This window comes from Lissotriton vulgaris, chromosome 3_1 (genome assembly GCF_964263255.1).
Source record: "Lissotriton vulgaris chromosome 3_1, aLisVul1.2, whole genome shotgun sequence".
NCBI classification, from domain to species: domain Eukaryota; kingdom Metazoa; phylum Chordata; class Amphibia; order Caudata; family Salamandridae; genus Lissotriton; species Lissotriton vulgaris.
The window spans coordinates 1,574,785,087-1,574,798,620 of NC_141689.1; the positions used below are offsets into that span (position 1 = coordinate 1,574,785,087).

The following is a 13,534-nucleotide window of genomic DNA, read 5'->3' on the forward strand; positions in this document are numbered from 1 at the left end:
TTTACTAAATCTACTAGGGCATTATGAATGTGATATTTTCAGTTTCTGTAATGTCTCAAATTCACTAGACTTGTTTTTGTTGCACTGCATTGGAAACTTGTGCAGGGCTAAAAGGGGGAACTGCAGAGTATAATCAAAGGAAGCTAGATAAGAAGGCAATGAACTGGAGAATAATAGTTTGCTAGTCGAATGTATATAGATAAATGTTTAAAAAAACATGATCTGCCATCATGAAAAGAGCAATCTTTCATCCATAGTCATTTCGTTATATATGGCTGACAGGTATGCTAGTATTTCTGCATTAAAGAAATTGAAAGGCTAAACATTTGCCATGTGGTCAAAGGAGTGCAACCTAATATGGTAAAAACATATCGCAAAATCGCTTTCCCGCTGGGGTTGAGTTGCCAATTACATGCTGCTGTATGCTAGTGGCCAGCCTAGGAGCTACTTTTCGTTGCAACGTTCACAGAAACTAGTTCTATTAGGTATTTTGTGGTGGTAAGACATTTCACATCCGCGTTCTTTTGTTTGGCAGGGTAGTCCAATGAAACCAGAATGGAAACGGGATCCAGTCGGCACCCGGGTTAAATTAAAGATTATCCCTCATCTCCTACGTTCCAGACATGCTGCTGAGACCTTTCCTGCCAATATCCAGGTATTCTCAAAGAAATGTGGGAAGCTTGATAAGGTGTTGCTTTGATACTATAAGTAGGATGTTAAAACATAATTTCTGATGGATACTTCTTCCTGCAGAATTCTGACCTGTTCAATATCCCCAGGTGCAGACTAGATCTGGAAACCTATCGTAGCTACCTCTCACCTTGGTGCTGGAAGCGATACCCAAGTGAAATCACAAGAGCCATATAGCACGGACCCTGGTGCACTGACATCATAAACCCTTTTTTGTATGCCTTTCGAAGAAGACTTGCCTCTTCTTTTTTTTTTTTTCTTCAAGTTTTTATGTGTTTTTCACAAATAAATTCTCTCAAATTCTACTGTACAGTGCATAGGGATGTTGCTGCCAATGAAGTTTGTCTTTACACCTGGGCTCACTTGCAATGAACAGATATCCATTTCAGATTCCGACAAAGTCTGACGGTGGTGTCTGGAGTTGAATATCATGCGATAACTGCTGTGGCATACTCCCCATAGCCATCAAAGAGCACACGACCAAACATTTTATGGCCTTTGCCCACAACAAACATTAGGCTCGTTGCTGCTTACTTTCAAAGCGAAGGTTGCATTCCTCGCCTTCAAAATCCTAGAGAGAAGAAGAGGAAACCCAATAAGAACTCCCCTCCACACAGAGCGAAATCAAGAGGTTGATTGCCTCAACGCACTGTATGCCCCTCCCCAGCTCTGAGTCCTCCTTGAACCTGTTCTACTGGATGTCCTTCTGAGGAGCTTCCCCTCTGGAACCAACTACTGCTGCGCCTGCCACAGGCCTGTTCCGCGCCATGCCCCGTCCTAGGCCGTTTGCTGCCTCTACTGTTCACTGCATTGATGGCAGCATATTAGGAGTTTCTGGTGCCATGAACCAATCTGGATAATTTCTTCAGTGACTTGATGGCGCTGATACCGTTGACACTGCTGGCCAAGGAGGAGGACTCCATTATTCCCTGTCCTGCAGATGCAGGAGGCACGTTTTTGGGCGCTTTATCACTGCGCCTAGTCACCTGCAGTGCGGGACGTGCCCGGACAAAGACCGGTCCAAGAGCAGCCTCGTCTGTGCCAGTGAGAACCTGGAGGGGATGGGCTGGGCCGGTAAAGTCTCTAGGCTTTTTCTTTTAGTGCTGGGTTATACTTCTTTCCCATCACTTTTGGCATCCGATGAAGAGAAAACATCACCCTTAAATTGTGAGGGCTTTGGGTAAGAATTTCCACCTCAGTTGCCATCTTCTTAACCAGTGCAATGGGGATCATTGATAAAGAAATTAATAAGATTGAAGAGACTTGTAATTTATCATTGGACCCCGTCAGAGTTACAAAGTTATTTACATTTGAGTATTTCACCTAGGAGTAATATTAGGACTGTTGCGGACATTGTGAATAATGAATGTGTTCTCAATTATTCTTAATCCATTACTTCCATTTCTCAATCTGATTCATTATCCCATCCTTGTCCTAAGCCCAAAAAGACACCAGGCTCTACTCCTAGAGCACCAGTAAATAGTATAGAGGGTGGGGCTGTATCTGCTAATGAATTGTTTAAACAGCCAAATAAAAAGGTTAAAACTAGGATACCAGAAGTGATTACGACTTCTGGGGAGCGCGTGGAACGCGAGCCTGCCTGTCATCTGAGAGTTGTAACCAAGACGAATTGCCTAATTTTAAATTGTCTTAATCGCCGCTTGCATTTTACAGCCCCACTTACCCGCATTTTACAGCCCCACTTACCCGCACTTTAAAAATACAATTGACACCCGCCGCTTGAGCGGAACACTCACTCCCTTCACCCGACCGCTCCATCTTGGCTGAGTGAGGCAGGACTTTCCATCAGTGGCCGCCATAGGTGGTGAGGCGCTCTAGTGGTTGGGCCAGCTGCCAGCTGACTATATTTAAAGTAGGCATTGCTCGCGCGTCCTCAAGGATACAAGAAGTGATTACGACTTCTGGGGAGCGCGAGGAACGCAAGCCTGCATGTCATCTGAGAGATGTAACCAAGATGAATTGCCTAATTTTAAATTGTCTTAATCGCCGCTTGCGTCTATCGCATTTTACAGCCCCACTTACCCGCACTTTAAAAATACCATTGGCACCCGCCGCTTGAGCGGAACACTCACTCCCTTCACCCGGCCGCTCCATCTTGGCTGAGTGAGGCAGGCCTTTCCATCAGTGGACGCCATAGGTGGGGAGGCGCTCTAGTGGTTGGGACAGGCTACCACCCCACTATATCTAGAACAGGAAACACTGGCGCGCAGTGACTGCGCGCAGCGGGCACGCCGATGGTGCGCCGGAGGCGTGCCAGAGGCAAGCCCGTCTGCGCCCGTCCGCGCCAGTTCGGGCCAAGGGGCAGGAATCCCTGCCCGAGTCCCTCCTGATTTGATGCAATATAGTAGGGAGGCATTACTAATGATTCGGGACAACCCCATGTATAGCTGTTTGCACACTATTTCTCTAGAGGATGATGGGATTTTTTGCCCCCATTGCCCTGACTGCGGCTTCACATTTATTCCTTGTGAACCTCCCCATATTGACATCAAAGAGAGTGCTCCCCTTTCTCTGCTGTACGTGAATTGTCGTTCTCTGCCCAAACACTCAAATGAAATCCATTTTCTGCTTGAGGATAGAGAGCCGGATGTCCTCTTTCTCACGGAGACATGGACAAATTCAGCTTCTGGCTCCGATGTCGTCCTGGCCCTTCCTCCTGATTATACCCCGATCAAACCGGATCGAGACTCTGGGCGGGGAGGCGGCATTGCTATTATTTAAAAAAAAATGTATGGTTGCAGAGTCACAAAGGGGTCCTTGACAGACTGCGAAAATGTCTCCTTTGCCATTTCCTTTTCGCCCACTTGTACCTTCTCCGGTATTTTGTTATATCGGCCCCCGGGGGCCTTTTCCGCCTTTTGCAATGACCTGGTAGGTACGGTCATAAACCTTGCAAGTAGCTCCTCCAACTTCTCGATTATTGGTGACTTTAACCTTCATTTAGATGATTTGAATTTATCCTCTTCTCGAGAACTGGTTGCAGGAATGGAAGCTTTTCAGTTTAAACTTATTGTAACTGGCCCTACCCATAATGCTGGCCACCTGCTCGAGCCTCTGTTTACTAATCTAGAGGATCTTACCCTAAAGGAGAAGATTGCAGTACCCTGGTCAGATCATTTGCTTCTTTCCTTTGTATGGACTCCGGTGATCGTCCCGCAATCCTCTATAAAAACCACTAAGTTGGGCCGAAGTTGGTCTAAACTTGCAGTTGAAGAGTGGGTAACCCACCTAAACAAGTCCATCCCTGACCTCGCCACCAACCCTATTGAAGCAAATGATGATTTCAATACTTGGCTGGAAGCCTCCTTAGACATTGTGCTACCAAAGAGGTGCTTTGACTTGCGAACTGGTTCTAATAAGAAACCTTGATATACGCCTGAACTTAGGAAAATTAAACAAACCTGTAAGCAGGCAGAACGGAAATGGAGAAAAATAAATTCTACACCGAGTAAGGACAACTATAGATTAGTACTTAGGCAGTACAAAGCTGGTATTAAAGACGCTCAATCTAAGTACTATCAGGGAAAGATTATGTCTGCTGCTAATGCCCCGAAGGAAATATTTAAAATCTTTAAGTCCCTTACCACTCCTCCTGACCCCCTCCCTGATGCCTCGAACGCCCAATGGTGCTGTGATGAAATTGCTAACTTCTTTTTCTCCAAAGTCACTAACATCTACTTGCAGTTTCCTCATTCAGTTCTGGATTTGCAATCTCTGGCTCCAAGACCGAAGTCATGTTATTGGGTCATGCCTCCCCTACTAATCTTGATCCTAGCTGGCCAGCAGTACTAGGCCCTAGCCCGCTGCCGAAGAGCCAGATTAAGAGTCTGGGCGTGTGGATTGACCCCCGTCTCAGTTTTCTGGTACAAGCTCGCAAGGTCGCAGCCACCTGCTATGGCTTAATCAGAACGCTGAGGAAGATCCTCCCTCTTCTCCCTTGTGATGCTAGGCGCACGTTGGTGCAAGCCCTCATTCTATCACAACTTGACTGTTCCAACGCGATCTATTTGGGCGCTCCACAGGGGACCATTAAGACCCTTCAGCTGGTTCAGAACTGCGCAGCACGTCTACTGCTAAAGGTGGCGAGACGTGATTCTGCTAAGCCAGCACTTCGTCAGCTTCACTGGCTTCCTGTACAACAGAGAATTGTGTTCAAATCTTTGTGTACTGTATACAAATCCCTCACTGGTAATGGGCCATCGCTCCTTCTACCGATGTTTCAACGCTTGCCGGTATTGCGAACCCTCAGATCCAACCATAAAATGTTGCTGACAGTCCCAAGGATTCGCCGGGCTCGCTCTGGCGGGCGCAGATTTGCGCGACACGAGTCAAAACTTTGGAAGCAACTCCCTGAATCGATCCGTTTTGAACCTAACCACCTAAAATTCAGGAAACCGCTGAAAACCTTCCTTTTCCCTTGAATGGCTATGACATTCTGGTTATCCTAATGCGCTGGGATGCCTATGGGTAATCATGCGCAATATAAGTGCATATTCCATTCCATTCCATTCCAAAACTACTAAGCCGCCTCCTGTTAATCCAGGTGTGGTTTAGTGCTCTGCTTGCCTCCATGGTTGCTTTAGAGTCTCTAGTTAAAAACTCTTTAGACCCATTAACTTTGAGGCTAGCACTAGTGGAAAAATCGACTGCCAGTTGCTTAGAACTATTGAAATCTAATGCTATTAGCCCTAACTGTCAGACTGCATCCACTACTTTGCCGCCCGTTATCACAAATGCTACTTCATAACAACACTTTACTGAAAAGCAGGTTTCACAACGGGCCCCTGCAGTGTTATTGTTCCATCACTTACTACTCCTAGCGATAACTTGGTTTTATCATCAGACAACCAATCTTCTAGAGGCCCAGGATCCCCTGTGGCCACTGGAGTATCAAAATGTTTAGATCTTCCAACGGAAGCCATCCTTTTTTTTTTTGTTGTTGTTGTTGTTCTGATGAATGTCTCTAAATTAGATCAGCAAGACCTAGAGACCTGGGAAAATCTGAGGAATAAATCAATCCATTGGGTGGGGAAGAAAACTAGACTGACTTGAGGCCCTTTTTAATGATATCAAAATGGTCAGTAGGGTAACGTGGGTTGGCAGGGGGTTAAAGTATTTTTGGGTGACTGCGTAGTTATGTCTTTTAAGGCACCTACACTGGTAGATACCATCTTACATAAAGCCTGAGCACCAGATATTTCTCCCCATCAGATCACTGCTATACCTCTTGGTTATTTCTGTCGCCTGGAGGCATTTAACAGATGTATATGACCTCCCTCTATTGTACCTCCTCGGCCAGTTGGATGGAGTGTATCCAGGGGTTTCAGGCTACAACCGTTTTGCACCACTGGCTTCATTGGAAGGTGTGAATTGACACAGTCAGAGTGTGGAGATGGGTGGCTCAGTTGATGGATTTTTGTGGTCTCAAACGCCCTTTCATCTGATTGCCTTGGACTATCGCCCCACTCTAAAGTTCGAGCCTGATGCCCGTTGCGTTAACCTCCATGTAGAATTCTATTTTGGAATGTGGTAGGATTACACTTCAAAGTTCATATTACGGATCAGTATGATTTTATTTCCAAATCTTCTATCCTGTGTTTTCAGGGAAACCAAGTGTTTTCCTATTAATGGTTTTATGACAATCCAAACAAAGGTTGAACCTTCTCCGGCTGGCAGAGGGAAAGGGGTTGGGTCATTTATATTTCAAATTTGTCTGCCTCCGTTTGGAAATCAGTTACTGAATACCTCTATTATCAAAATATTATGATAAAAACTTCTTAAGTTTTTTTTCATTATAGTTTGTTTATTGGCATTTCAAAAGATATATAATGTCAAACAGAAATGAACATACAGACCGTTGCACAACATCCATCGTCCTTGCGTGACTATACAGCATTATACGTAGAAATAAATAACAGTAGTGTAGCTGATACATACAATTAGTCAACGTTGTGTGTTTTCAAGTATTCTATGCAATATTTCCAGTAATCTCGAGTTCTAGACCCCCAGGTAGCTCTTCCTCATAAGTCTGCTGGGTGTCCTTGCAATACACCATCTTTTGAATCCAGTGTTTGATCCTTGGTGCTTTTCTGCTACCCCAGCCCAATGATATCCTAAGTTTAGCCAGGAGTAAAGCAATTGCACACAACTTGCGCTTAATAGCACAGACTTTAGGGACCAGGCCTAACAGACATGTACGAATATTACATTCAATAGTTGTGTGTAGCATGCTGCCCAACATTTGCATCACCTTCAACCAATAATCTACTACCCTTGTACAGGACCATGCAAGGTGTATAAAACCTGCGCTCTCAGCGTTGCAACGTTGTCAGTAAGCCCGTCAGTGCTCCAGTCGTGGCCCATTCTTGGTCTGTCAAAGGAGTGTCTGGACATTCATTCCATTTCTCCAGTGCTTTTTGCGTAGTGTCTGCTATATCTTCCTGCAATTGAACATATAATTTGGATACCATATGTTTAGGGGTGGAAGTGGTGAGTAGTAATTGTAGTGCGGACAATTGCTGTAGTTCCGCAGTGTAAGAGGAGTACAGTTTCTTTATAGTCCCCTGTAATCTGTGATCTGTAAACAATAGTGTTTGATTGCTGATGAATGAAGGGTCATCCAACGTTTTAAACAACCTGTTGCAATGTAGGCAGCCCATGGTGTCAATGCCCACTTGCCTGAGTAGCTGGTAATGTAGTGGGAGCGCAGAAGCGTATAGCTGCAGTTTGTGTCTTGCGGCCCATTATGTGCCAAGCATTGTTCGTTGTGTCTATAGTGTTAATATTTTGGTTATGAAGTGGGGGTCTGCGATGCGTTATGATTGCAGTCGGTGGGATCGGTAGTGCATCCCCTTCCTCAATTGCAACATGGGTGAGGTAAGGGACTTTGCGATACCAAAAATGGGCGTATTGTGCTTGTACGCATAGATAATATAACAAGAAATCAGGGACTCTAAACCCACCTCGTGAGTAAGGTAGTGTTAATGTGCGCAGTTCGACCCAGGCCTGTTTACCCGCCCATATCAGACTTAGTGTCATAGTGGAGATTCTACGAAACACTGCCATAGGTGGTTTAATGGGGATATTATTAAAAAGATAGAAGTTTTGGCAGAATAACCATTTTCACAATGGCTAAACGAACAGCTAGCGAGAGCCTTAATTGAATCCATCTCTCTAGTTTCTCTTCCAAAGCACTGACAGCCCTGCTGAAATTTGTGCGAATCACTACTTCTGGGTCCCGGTGGTACCAGACACCTAGATATTTCACTGGTTCTGATTGCCACTCTAGCAGGTAGTCTGTCTGGTGCTGTTGGGTGGTATCTGTTAGTGGTATAATTAGTGCTTTAGACCAGTTGATGTTAAGTTCCGACTGTTGCCCAAATTTGATATATTCCCTCAATAGTGGGTTTAAATGTTGCCCGGGGTCTCTGACATACAACATATTGTCAGCGTATAACGATATGTGCAAAGGTCTTTGTGGGAACTGAAGCGCTGAGTAGTGATGCCCCTGTCTTATCTTACAGGCCAGTGCCTCAAGCACTATAGCAAACGGCAGGGGGGACAGAGGGCAACCTTGCCATGTCCCCCGTGTTATAGATATGGTGTCGGATATATATTTGTTGATTTTTATGCGGCCGTCTGCGCCGTGTACAGCACCTGGTTCCATTGTAGAAACATGGGGGGAAGCCCAAGCGCCGCAGATTCGTATGTAGATACGGCCATGCTATAGAATCAAAGGCTTTAGCCTCGTCTAGTAAGATCGCAGCAGCCTTGGTGCTGGGGATCAGATAATGTGATAACGCAAAAAGTGTTCTGGTATTTTTGGGCCGTTGACATTGATGGAATAAACCTCGATTGAACGCGTAGGATCAAGTTCGGCATCAACGGCTGCAATCTGGTGGCCAACAGTTTGGACATAATTTTTGTGTCCACATTAATGAGGGACAATGGTCTATAAGAGTCACCATATTCCGGATCTTTATTGGGCTTCAACAGAGCTAGCAACAGGGCTTCTCTCAATGTTTGCGGTAGTAGTCATTTATCGTGAACATCCCCGTAGATTGCCACCAGGTGCGGTGCCACTAGATCCGCAAAGGATTTTTAAAATTCTCATGTGAACCCATCAGGGCCTGGTGCTTTCCCATTGGGAAGTGATTTAATAACTGCAGTTACCTCCTCTACGGTGATCGGCAAGGATAGAAACTCTCTTTGGGCATCAGACAGCCATGCTATCGATATGTCTTCCAGATAGTGCATGATGTCCTCTGGAGAGGCGATGGGCCGTGCCGCATATAGCTCTCCGTAAGGGGACATGAATTCTTTCAATATACCCTGAGTATCATGATGCAGATGACCTTTTGAATCCCGGATTGCTCGAATTGCTTGTGGTGGACGTCCTGCGCATATTTTAGCTGCCAATGTCCTGCCTGGCCTACCACTTAACCCGTAAGATCTCGCCACTTGGCGTTTAGTAACATATCTGAGTTCATCATCTGCGTATGTTTGATATTCTGTCAGTGTAGCTCTAATGCCCCCTAAAAGTTTTGTGTCGCTTGTTTCTTCGTACTCGCGTTCTAAAGCACGTAGCCTGTCCTCGTGAAGAGAGAGCTGTCGCCGTATATCTTTTAGAATACCAGCATTGGTACTTAAGCAGACTCCTCTAATTGTAGCTTTGAAAGCTTCCCATACCAACCCTGGATCTTCCGTGGTGGGCGCATTTAGCTCAAAGTACTCGGCGATGGCACTGCTAATTGTGTCGGTGTATACTGAGTCAAGTAACGCTTTCTCATTGAACCTCCAGCTATATAGAGGTGGGGTACATAATGTGGTATAGTGATGGTAAGTAATACCGCATTATGATCAGACAGTGTTCTGGGTAAGTGTGACACGGACTTTGTCCATAAGGATATGTCCGTAGTACCCAGCCAATAATCTATACGAGACCAACTATTGTGTGCAACTGTTGTGTGTGTGGCCTCCAGGTGTGCAGGGTGTCTCGTTCTCCAGAGGTCAATGAACCGCCTGTCTGCTATAATATCTTTCAGTTTGTCTAGTGCACGTTTGTGGGGTTCTACTGACGCACCAGATCTGTCCAATGCATCGTTTAGCGCGATATTGACTGGACATGTAGTAAGCGCTGAGTTACAATCTAACATTGTACTTTTTGCAGTAAACATTCTATTGTATCTAAACACAAAATGTATCTTGGATTAGCTTTTTCACAGTCTCAGCCTTGCAAACGTAATGCTTGCGTACAAAACCTGCAGTTAGATGGTCTGTCTTCTCAAGACTTGGGAACTCATAAAGTATAATATGTTTAATAGAAAATAGAGAATAACCATTGTAACTACAGTTGTTGACACTTTAGTTAAGGTGATGTTTATGCCATTTTTAAAATAGTGCGAAATTCTTTAAAAGGAGATCAGACTCTTCATATAAGGGTTTAATGCTTTTCAAAGGGATTGAGTAGTTATCTAGTATTTTCTCTTGTTTATAGGTGGTGTACGATGGTCTTTTCGGTGGGAATTCGAATGCCAAGTTAAGAGCATTGACTCTGCAGTTTGTTCACCATATTTGCATAGTGTAAGTAACAATATTTCATTTGATTGTTTTGGTGTATAATTTATCAGTTCAGTTAGTTTACATAGTACTGAACATGGCTGTGAAGTGGACCACGGGACCACCAATTATGCAAAATTTCAAAGTAGTGTTGTGTAATTCTTGAGGGAAGGGGTTGCAGCATTCAATAGTTAAACAAGAGATTCTTGTCTTGATTTCACTTCTTTTTACCAAAAGTACACAAACTGTCAAGCGTGGGGAAACCCAATTGGTCGAGAGCTCACATTTTCAGGGTTCACCCTGAGAAAGAGTGCCGGATGTTGTACTTTGAATTTCAGTGCTTCCAAGTGCCTCCAGTTCTCCTAATACAGGGCATGGATGTTTCATCCAATATGAATTATTTTGTGATGGACAAAAGTGGGTTCGGAGGGACCATCTACTATTACCACTGATATTAAAAAGGCACTTTCTTCTGAGGAGGAGCCAAGATGGCGACCGGAGCAGACCTGTAGGCTCCCGGCTCCGCCAGCCTTTCACCGCCGCACCGATATCCTGGCATAGATCCTGGTGAAATTGACGACGGATTGGGTGCGACGCGGCGCTGATCCCAGCGGTGTTTTCCCGGACTCTCGACCTGCCCGGCGGCCGGAGATAGCCGCGGACCAGTCTGCAGCCCTGGACCCCGCCTGCACGGTCTCTTTCTGCCGTGCCCCGGAGAACTGCTGCCGGCCGGAGTGCTCGATCGGCGCTGACTGCTGGACCACCGGTGAGATCCTCGCGAGGCGCTGCCCGTGCTAAGCCACCTGAAGTGACTCGAAGCAGGCGGGGAGAAGGAAGCGCTCGCGACGCTGCAGCACCCCTTCGGAACGGCTCCTTTGTTGGCGGCTGACGGTACGGGGAGAGGATTGCTCGGCCATGTTTGATTGCCCAGGATTGCCTGACCCCATGCCTCTCTACCCGGGTCTGCCACGGGGCGCTTATCCTGCACTGCGTGTCTCACTGGCACGGTACATAGCGCCCCTCCAGCATTGAATGGGCGTACGCTAGTGCTTCACCTATCCTGGCGATCACCCCGGAGTTTCGCCATAATGGCTTTGCGTAGTGCTTTGTGTGGTGGGGATGTGCGCCCGTCCCCGCCAGTGGCCTGTGCTGCCCCGCCTGAGGTGGGGTTCGAGGTTCCAGAGACTCCCCGGGGACATGAGAGGCAGGGGCTACAGCCTATACTTTCTCTTGGCACCGTTCTGTCCGCCCTGTGCGACCTCCGTGCGGATATGTACCACTGCTACGGAAGATTGGGAGGCAAGCTAGACGACATGGCGTCTGCGCTGCGGCGGGACTGTAACGCGCTGATCCCGCAAAGTTGCCACTCTCCTCCGCCTACATTCCACGGGGATACAGCGCTTTCTCCTGCCTGTTGGACACCTGAGCCCGCTTCCAATTTTATTGGCGCCCAAGACCGCCCGCCTGACAACTCCGTCCGGGATACTTTGTTTCCCCTTTCAATGAAGAGTGCTACATTTTGGCTGGATTTATTATCGTGTGTGCCTTGGGACCTATCTACGACATTGCTGGTTCTAGTGTCGGCTCCTGTGTTGTGTCCCCTGACTTTGCTGCCTAAAACCTCGTGCACTCCTGGTGTTTCTGTGGAACTCCCTGCTACAGTCGACGGATTTCCTGGTGACTTTCGACTGCCATTTTGTGTTCCTAAGTCGCTTTCGTTCTTTCTCTCGCCATATTGCTTCTTTGTTCTACAGTGGGCGGGCCTCTCTCGGGGAGCGTATCTGGGGGTGTATCCACGTTCGGGCCAGGGCTAGGCTGCTTTCCTTGTCATCGGCTTCTTGGCTGGTTGAACTAGGTTTGGGATTGTTTTTTGTGTCCAGTTTACTCGAACGCTGCAAATTGATGTTTCGCTCCTGTATCTGCCTTATTGCTTGCCGCCTATCCTGATCTTGGGGTCGAAGATGTATCAGTGGCTGGTGGGGACCGGGATGCCTGGAATTGATCCTCCTCCTGTTCTATTTGTCTTTGAGAGTCGAAGATTAGGGTGTCCTTTTCTCCCTCTCTATATCGGATGTTATACCTTTTTTCTTTTTCCTTTTCCTTTCTTTTTTCTCGCTACATTTCGGGTTTATTGGGCGACAGACACACTGCTGGGGGGGGGCAGGCCGTAGCCTCTGCATGCGTGTAGGGTGGGGGGTTAGTAGTTAGTATCTAGTTATTATTTCTATGGTGCCTTATTTTATTCCTATTGTTGATTTTTTCCTTTTGGTCTGGGTCCATGTCTAGATTACTAGAGGTTAGGTGGCGGCGGGCAACGGGTGGGACGTGAGGAGGGTCATCTAGCTGGCTCTACAAATTGCTGCCATGCTGCCCGGGTGGGACTTGACGGTTGGGTCGATATCCTGTGTAGAGATTTGTAGTTAATGTCATGCTCCTCCCGCATGGATCCTTCCTTTTTGCTTCTTCTTCTCTTATGATTCGGGACAGTACGATTTGATTCAATATCTGCATTAAAAAAACCTTTAAAATTAACCTTCACTTGTTCTGGGACATGGTATTACAGCAATTAATGTGTAACTCTTTAATGCTTGCTTAGGATGATGGGGTAATACTGTGTCGCCGTAACGCTTGCATTGGTGCTTTAACAGTTTTGTGGCCGGCCGGATGGTTGTAGGCCCGTATTTGTCCTTCTTTGATGCACAATAAAGGTTTTCAAAATTTTAATAAAAAAAAAAAAAAGGCACTTTCTATTGTATGATCTTTTCAGCAAATTCTTTATGTAGTATCTCCAGGTGAGAGATTGGATATGGATTTCTTTTTTTCTAGGAACTCACCTAGCAGGTGCTAGGTGAATCAGATGCAGGGCCAGCCACAGATCGAACAGACATCACAGCTTTGAATGACATTGTGGCTGCATGACAGAAACTATGCCAATTACCTCATTAACTTGTTTCCTGTGCAGGACAAAGACCTGGATCCGAAGCTTGTTAAGCCTTTGGTTGTTGTCCATTCCAAATCTTCAGATCTTGTACTTTTCAAAGAATGCAGGAGAGAGATGTTTTTGTGTGAGGCACATTCATTGTGGGTATTGTGTATTGTCGGAATAACTGTGGGTCTAGAAAATAACTCATCTGTTCGTTTTAACCTGCTGAGTTGTATATTCTATACAGTGTGTATAGCCTACATCAGGACTCTCATCCGTGCGAAAAGATTCCCATCAGTTACACCATCTATGCCGCCCTTTTGTCATCATTTGGGTCAGCTG

At 46.1% G+C, this 13,534-nt stretch overlaps 1 protein-coding gene across 2 annotated transcripts in view; it reads left to right on the top strand.

Moving 5' to 3' along the window:
- ECPAS (Ecm29 proteasome adaptor and scaffold) overlaps window positions 1-13,534 on the top strand; it is a 780,178-nt gene that overhangs the window by 106,759 nt on the left and 659,885 nt on the right. For both annotated transcript variants that reach the window (XM_086962068.1, XM_086962067.1), the window contains exons 9-10: window positions 536-655; window positions 10,208-10,293. In XM_086962068.1, the coding sequence (XP_086818194.1) occupies window positions 536-655; window positions 10,208-10,293 (206 nt within the window). The remainder of the gene's footprint in view (window positions 1-535; window positions 656-10,207; window positions 10,294-13,534) is intronic.